This window comes from Humulus lupulus, chromosome 9 (genome assembly GCF_963169125.1).
Source record: "Humulus lupulus chromosome 9, drHumLupu1.1, whole genome shotgun sequence".
Lineage (NCBI taxonomy): Eukaryota > Viridiplantae > Streptophyta > Magnoliopsida > Rosales > Cannabaceae > Humulus > Humulus lupulus.
Window position 1 is genome coordinate 167,419,112 of NC_084801.1, and position 7,676 is coordinate 167,426,787.

General features: G+C 33.9%; 2 protein-coding genes across 2 annotated transcripts; one reads left to right on the top strand and one right to left on the bottom strand.

The window, feature by feature from the left end:
- The first annotated feature begins 397 nt into the window (after positions 1–397).
- On the top strand, positions 398–1,573 carry LOC133802397 (em protein H5-like). The gene is made up of 2 exons (XM_062240693.1): positions 398–656; positions 1,027–1,573. Exons 1-2 carry the CDS (start codon positions 539–541, stop codon positions 1,194–1,196), a joined length of 288 nt encoding a protein of 95 aa, XP_062096677.1. The 5' UTR covers positions 398–538; the 3' UTR covers positions 1,197–1,573.
- Positions 1,574–2,287: 714 nt separating this feature from the next.
- Positions 2,288–7,466, bottom strand: LOC133800987 (chlorophyll synthase, chloroplastic). The gene is made up of 15 exons (XM_062239111.1): positions 7,268–7,466; positions 7,005–7,049; positions 6,781–6,878; positions 6,340–6,427; positions 5,580–5,665; positions 5,398–5,484; positions 5,240–5,305; positions 5,060–5,143; positions 4,890–4,951; positions 4,272–4,347; positions 4,131–4,193; positions 3,964–4,045; positions 3,113–3,189; positions 2,899–2,946; positions 2,288–2,585 (listed from the first exon to the last, which is right to left on the bottom strand). The coding sequence occupies exons 1-15, from the start codon at positions 7,359–7,361 to the stop codon at positions 2,523–2,525; spliced, it is 1,119 nt and encodes a 372-aa protein (XP_062095095.1). The 5' UTR covers positions 7,362–7,466; the 3' UTR covers positions 2,288–2,522.
- Between the last annotated feature and the right edge of the window lie 210 nt (positions 7,467–7,676).

Sequence of the window (7,676 nt, forward strand, 5' to 3'; positions counted from 1 at the left end):
ATATTCATATACTAATTCACATCATATATCGTTTATTTGTAGATATTGGTTGTTAGTTAAAGGAGAAGAGATAAGAAAGAATCAAAGACAGTCGGTGTCGGTCGTATTGGAAAACGACATGTCGTTTAGTTACGAATTTACTGTAGCGATAAGATAAGATAGACGGTAAGAACACGTGTCTTAATGAAAGTTTCGTTGTTTTTAAACAATAGAATCAATCAATCTTAGGTGTCACCGCCGCATAGCTCCTTAGGTCGTTGTTGGCCACGTAGACCCCATGACATGACATGACGTGTCGTTTTATGGTCTCTTCCGTCTTCTCAACTCAGCTACCTCATATTATAATAATATAACCGAATAACTTATGCAAGTGATTGTGTTTGTACCAAAAACAGTTGCTTATAAATACGGACGAGTGTGTACTGAATAATATCATCACTACTACTACTATTACGTAAAAGCTTTGTTTGTCAAATTATCTCTATATAGATTCATACACATACAATCGTAAGAATATACATATATATATATATAAATAATGGCGAGCTCACAGAAGACTAGGCAAGAACTCGATGCCAAGGCAAGGCAAGGTGAAACTGTCATCCCTGGTGGAACTGGTGGCAAGAGCCTTGAGGCTCAGGAGCACCTTGCTGAAGGTATATATGTTTTGTATGCCTACGTATAGGATATAGGGATACACTACATAGAAGTTAGCATGATTTATTAACCTTAATTGTAATTAAGATCACGATTAAAATCGTGTATTTGAGTAACAATTAATTAAATTATGCTACGTTAGTTTAGTGGGGAGCCAAGTATTTTCATCATTATTTTTGTACGGTCATGATACCTCATATATCATATATAATATAAATATATAAAAAAATTAAATTATACAAAATATATTATAAAATGTAGTTTTTTTTATCTTCTATACGTTTGTAGTATGGAAATGACTACATATACATTTATTCGGATAACTGAATGTTTTGAGTTGGGCTAATTGGGCATTGATTGGATGATAAGGACGGAGCCGAGGAGGCCAGACGAGGAGCGAACAGCTGGGCCACGAGGGGTACCAGGAGATGGGCCGCAAAGGTGGGCTGAGCACCACTGACAAGTCTGGTGGAGAAAGAGCTGAAGAGGAAGGAATCGAAATCGACGAGTCCAAGTTCAGAACCAAAAGTGACAAATAATCATCGACTATAGTCTACTAAAAATCATCACCCCAGTGATTAATGGAAGCCTTTTCCATGTTTGTGGTGTACTAGTTTAACTAGGCACCTAGCTTTACATTAGGAGTCTCGGTAGCATGTAGGCGTATGGAGCACGTACGTACATATAATGTAATAGTATTAGTATTAGTAATAATGATGGGTCTGTGTAGGTGTGCGTAGTGCGTACGTACGTACGTACGCGTAATAGTTATAATGTCTTACACTTATTTTGTATGTACTTTTGTTTGTTTTGTTTATATTTGGGTTGTTCTTGTACTTGGTAGTCTGAATCTACTAATATAGTTCCTTTTTTTAGTCTGTATAATTTATCGTAATGAACGTCCTTTTTGTTGTAACCGAGTATAAATACATACATGCATGACACATGACTAGTAATACACGTGCAAAAAGTATGAGAAGTGAGAAGCTTAATTATTAAAGCAAATTTATTACTATAATCATGTTGTGGGAGCCTGTAAGAGTCATTCTTTAAAATACTTCCTCAAAATACATATTTTTTTTATTTTACCTCTTCATCAAAATACACATTTTTTTTTATTTTAGCTCTAAGTTTTACATTTTACCATCAGATTCTCTATTTTTTTTCTCTATCTTATTTAAATATTATATTTTCAAATATTTTTTATTTATTTAAAATATTTTTTACAACTATCAATAATATTTTTATATATTTTAATATTTACAATATTTACCATATGTAATATCACATAATTATATTATAATTTAAATTTATAAGATAAATTAAAATATCAATTATTTTTAAAAAAAATTACAAATAAGAAATTTTATTATTTTTAAAATATATTTTGAAAGTTTTCATTAGATATATTTAAATATAATATAATATTTTAAATATATTTTGAGAGAAAAATTAATAATATATTGAGTTGAAGGATGAATAATATATCTTACGGATGTGAGGATGTGAGTGCTCTAAGGCGCTAGTACCAGTTGGTTAATACATAATGAAAATTCCTAATTTGTAGACTAGATTACTTGATTAATAAATCGTGTCCTGTAATTTGATTTGCTTTTTGAGTGGGCCAAAGTGGGAAACAACAAAATATATTGATGTTTAATTCAATTTACAACAGGTACATAAAATCAGGATTCTATTATTCTAATACAACAAAAGAAGGAAGAGAACAAAATTTTTTGAACTAAACAAAAGCATATGTTATAGCTTGCACCTGACCTGTCAGAACTCTGCAACTTTTAATCGACTTTCCTTGCACTTGTGAGTTGTGACGTTCCAGGATTCAAATAATTAGGATCTTAGAAATATCAATGGCTGGTTGCTAAAGCGGTCACCAATAGACCAAGCACCAGAAATGGTTGAGCACTGGCCTGAAACATAACAGAAAATTTTAGATTCTGCCATGGAAGGCAATGTTGCAAGCTCACCCCAAGCTCAACACCTGGCCATGCTATTTAAGACCAGTTCATATTTGTTGAGCCCCGGATGCTCTTTGATGCCTAGGATTTTTAGGAGTGTATCTCCTAGTTTTATTAATTTGTTGCAGGTTTTCCCTTGGCCCACTTGAGACATATCTCTAGTATTTCAAATCAGTTTCAGCAGCAAATCTAACTAGGGCAGATTACAATAAGATAAAAATGGCTGAAAAAGAATAAAATCTTTGTTATTCAGGAGAAAAAATACCTGATATTTGACGTCATACTTAACAGGGTCTTTGAGGAAGTACTTGAACTGCATGGTACAAACGGTATACATTAGCGAAAGCTCTTAAAACTAGAGGCCTTAGCATAGAAAGTAAAGCGTCCAATTTATAAGGCCTTAGCATATGAGAAGATCGATGACTCATATTTATTCTAAAAGGTGCCGTGCAAATGATCTTTTTTAGAAAATGTATTACCTGAAAAAATACTTGGGGGAGTATCAATGCAAGGAGAGCTAAGGCATAGTATGGCTTACCGGCCCCAAGCAGATAACCTGCAAAACCATTAAACGCAATTAAGTGTGTAAGAGCAAAAATATATTCTCCAAACCAGCCATATACAATTGTCAACCCGGTAGATTCTTTTACTAAAACTACTAAAAACACCCTCAGCATGCAATTATGGACAAAAATACATTGCAATCCAAATCTTTGGAATTGATAATTAAACCAGTGTAGAAAGGAACTCTAAAACTTTTCAATCTTGTGCGGTTTGAGTGCGTTTATTGCTTTCCAACTTAAAGAAGTTACAGACAATCACTATGGTTTCACAGCCAATGGGAAGAGTGCTAATCAACTTGATTCTAGCCCAAGTGGCTGTGTGTTGTGTTGTGTTGTGTGTAAGAGGTCTCAGGTTCAAATTCCATCTAGCTAATTTAAGAAATGGGTAACTACTAATTGGAGGAAGAGTGCTAATCAAAAGCAAACCATCATCACATTCACTTCAAAGGGAGACCTAAAGATAAAACAAGGTAACCTTGTAACTGAGAATAAAATGTGGGTAGGCTGGAAATCCTTTTGAAAGATGGAGCTGAATATTTTTCCATCCCAGACCCACTTATTTTATTTTACAAGTAAAACTTCTTGGCAAACCTGGTACCATTTCCAAACTTGCTACAAAGGAAGTAAACTTCATTCATGCTTAATATAATTCATTCAAGTTCATAGATAAAAAGATAATAGTGGGAAGTTCTAATTTGATGCTGAAGTAAATAGACATTCAACAGGAAGAGGTTGCATCTCTGGAAGGAAAATTTCAAACAGCTTACCAGCGACAGATAACTGAGTTATGTCAATAGCACCAACACAAATCCATTTTGCAGTTTCGGAACCAAAAGCAACAGGGAGTGACTGAAAACAGGTTCTAATTTAATTAGTTGAAAGTCCCACCGTTAAGGTTATTTCAGAAAAATTTAAAGGATGAAACGTAAAAGACCTGAAGTCCCATTGCTCTATCTCCTTCTATACTTTTGAAGTCATTGACAATGGCAATACCCAACTGAAAACATATATTGTAATTTGATCAGACTATGTAACACAGTAACACATGCATCAAAAACTTCTATGCAAAACGTACCCCGGCTATACTGTACAAAAGTGTGAGAACTATTATATCAGGTGTAAGGGTTCCAAATAAAGCCTGACCAGCCCACCTATCAATAAGATATTAAAACATTACTTGTTAGATGGCTCCTAGTAGTGGAGTAAACTATAAGACAAAGACAAACATTTTTGTTATTAATAAGCTTTGAATCTGTGACTTAGCATACTATTATAACATTTTAACACATGGAATCGATTTAGCCGAGCATGTCAACATGTTTCTTAGAATTACCCAACCTCATTGATGAGAATAAAATTTCATCTGATGAGCCCAAATCCAACGTTCAAGAAAGATTTAGGTAGCTTCTTAAAGTACTAATAGCACAGACATGATTTATATAATAAAAGCATCCGATGGTGAAAACATATGGTGGCTCCTTCCGCCCCTAATATCACACATAACTAAAACTAGATGCTGGTAAATTCTTTTTTCTAGAAAACCGCATAAAGAAAACTTCTGAAAGTGATAAAAAGAAAAGATGGCTCTTTAGCGTCTCGTATTTTTCATGAGAAACCAAGACTTCAACTCAAAGGTCTTATTCAAGTTTAATGGCTTCAATCTTATCAATGGAGGTGAGAGAGAAGATCATACCATGGCAGACTAATATAACTAGCTCCCAAGGCAAAATTTCCAATCCATCCATTTTGTTTCAGCTGCATTAAAAGATGAAGCACAGTCAATATTCAGGGATTAAGTAAATCCTTTCCTAGAAAATCAGGGAAAATAACTTTGAATTGAAATCATGAGAAAAATCAAACTACCTTTAAAGGTGGAGCAGAGTATATATATGACAGCAGGGATCCACCTACAGCGAGATAAAAAACTGTAGGGACATTATGCCCAGCCTATATGTGAATAAGATCAGAAGATTACGTTGGTTAATGATTTTTCTAAACAAGTTTGTTGGAAGAAAAAAAAAGGCCATTGTTTAATCCACTCACCCAAACATCTAACAAACCGGCCAGGCCAAGACCACCCAAAAGCAGAACCCAAATTTGCGTAATAACCTGATTAAATTGTTTTTAAAGAAAAGTAATAAAAATAAAATGAAGTTGAATTTCATACTAATTAACAAAATCTGCACATGTCACATTCCTACCTCATTCTCAGATATAGCTCCTGAAGGAATTGGACGATAAGGTTCGTTAATTGCATCAATATCTCGGTCATACCAGTCATTAATTGTCTACAGCATAGAAAAAAAAATTCCAGAAAAGTTATTTGAGTTAACTGATGTCCATCAGTAAAAGACATAATAAAATGTACATTCATTAAAAGGACCTGTGTATATCCTGTGAGAAATGGGCCAGACATCATCATACAAACAATTGATTTGGCAACATCCTCTAAAGTCCAGTGAAAGTTTCCTGCAATGTGAATTTTTTTTATCAGAAATAACTTGTGAAAGTATACAGGAGTTTGACTTGTTAAGTAAATAAGTATTGTTCTTAAAATTTTAAATCAATGATAATTGAATTTCACCGCTTATTGAAAGTGTTGTGCTGATCCATACTAGTGTGGTATACATCAGACATGCTCCCACATTGTTAAATAATTGGCATGCAACATTAGTCCATTGTTCTATGACATGAACATTTAGCTTAAGTTTTAAGTCAGTAACAAAATTATTTAACAAGGGATCCACGATTGGCATTATTAACATCAATGATTAATTAAAAGAGGGAAAAAATAAAAAACTTGTGATATGAAATTGCAAAGAATATCAATGATGGAGAATATCAGAACCATCGACCACACAACAATATTATAAGAGGGACTTTCTAATTCACTTCAGAGTAGACTAAAACAGTCATTGATAGGTTCCAGTATCAGACTTACGGTAGTCAACAATTGGAAATGGATAATCCCATACTAGCAAACATTCTTAGCTCTTTTCAATACAAAACTAACACACATGCAACTTGAGAAGTTTGTAGTTTATGTAAGATAGAAAAATGTATGCAAACTTTTCAAATTCGACATGGGATAAATTAAGATCAGAAAATCAGCCTTGTCATAATAATCAAGTGACGCAAAGTACCAGAAGCAGCAGCTCCACAAACTACTCCCCAAATTAAAGGAGGCCAAGTTACAGGCTTTGTAAGCTGAAGTCGAATTTTCCATTTGTTCTGAACATTCAAATTCACACAATTAAACTCAACAAGTCTTCATCATTTGCACATCATAAAGTTTAAATCATTTTTCCCAATCAGAAAAATTTACTAGTTAACTATCTAGCACAATACTCTACCCAGAACAATTTCAAAAATTAAAAACGCTTCAACATATTACATACCCAAATACACCAAGCTAAAGAAACTACATAAATAAAAACTAATTTCTATGTACTAGAACCTGTTTGTTGGCTACTAAGAAATTGAATACCTTTCAGACCTATTCATAGAAGTTAAAAAAAAAACATTTTGCAGTAGTAATCAGAATAGTCAAGACACTAAAAGTCACTCCACAATTTATGACTTACAGATTCTTGAGAGGCTCCTTTAATGCCAAGAAGCTGGTTTATGCTCGAACCATTATTACTAGCCAGCGGCGCCTTATCAGGAACAGTAGATTTAACTCCTACAAATTCATACATACATCAATCAGCCATTATTAAAAAACAAAAACAAAAACTAGTCGCTTCATTACAACACTCATCTAAATCTGCATCCTAATTTTTTTAAGTAGTTTAGCAGCTGAAAATACCTTTCTCCGCATCAGTATCAGCTGCCCTAATCGAGAAATTCCTCCCTGAAAACTAGCAAAATCTCAGTTCCACTGAAATACATATTAAAAGCAAAAGCTCAAAAGGAAAAACTCATAAGCATAAATTCATCGCCGATAACAATATTTACTGAAAACAAAATTGAATTTGCCAATAACCATTACAATGCTCACGAATTCGAACTATTTCTTTCTCTTTTAACAATAGCGAGCAAAACAAATGGAGGTTGAGTGAGTGAACTCACTGGTGAATGAGACAGAAATCGGCCGAGTCCGAAGTCGTAGGGTGGTGATGTTTGATAAACGTAGAGAGGGAACCGTGTTGAGTACGGAGGCCATTGAAGCCGAGTAGAGCTCTCCCAACGAGAGAGAAGAGGTTCTGGGCTTTGAACTTACTTAGTTGATAACTCTGCCAGTCTCCACTCTTACATTGCTAAATAAGAAAAAAAATTAATAGATAAAAAAATCGAAGAAAGTAGAGAAACAGGGAGTTTATGGTGTACCGCATCGGACTTGATACTAGCGCCATTTTTCCACTGTCTCTTTTGGCGTTTTGGTTGATTTTATCTTATTTGCTTTTCAAGTTTCAAACGTTTTTTTTTTTTTTGAGGGAATATAAAATTCAGCGGAATTCTCCGGTGAAACCCAAAGCAC

Bases quoted from the DNA above. Each gene is read 5' to 3' on its own strand.
- LOC133800987 (XM_062239111.1), bottom strand. From the start codon at position 7,361: ATGGCCTCCGTACTCAACACGGTTCCCTCTCTACGTTTATCAAACATC. The intron at 7,050-7,267 runs GTGAGTTCACTC...GCTAGTTTTCAG, and splicing joins GATTTCTGTCTCATTCACCA to GGAGGAATTTCTCGATTAGG. The intron at 5,144-5,239 runs GTGAGTGGATTA...ATTCACATATAG, and splicing joins CCGGTTTGTTAGATGTTTGG to GCTGGGCATAATGTCCCTAC.
- LOC133802397 (XM_062240693.1), top strand. From the start codon at position 539: ATGGCGAGCTCACAGAAGACTAGGCAAGAACTCGATGCCAAGGCAAGG. The intron at 657-1,026 runs GTATATATGTTT...TTGGATGATAAG, and splicing joins TCAGGAGCACCTTGCTGAAG to GACGGAGCCGAGGAGGCCAG.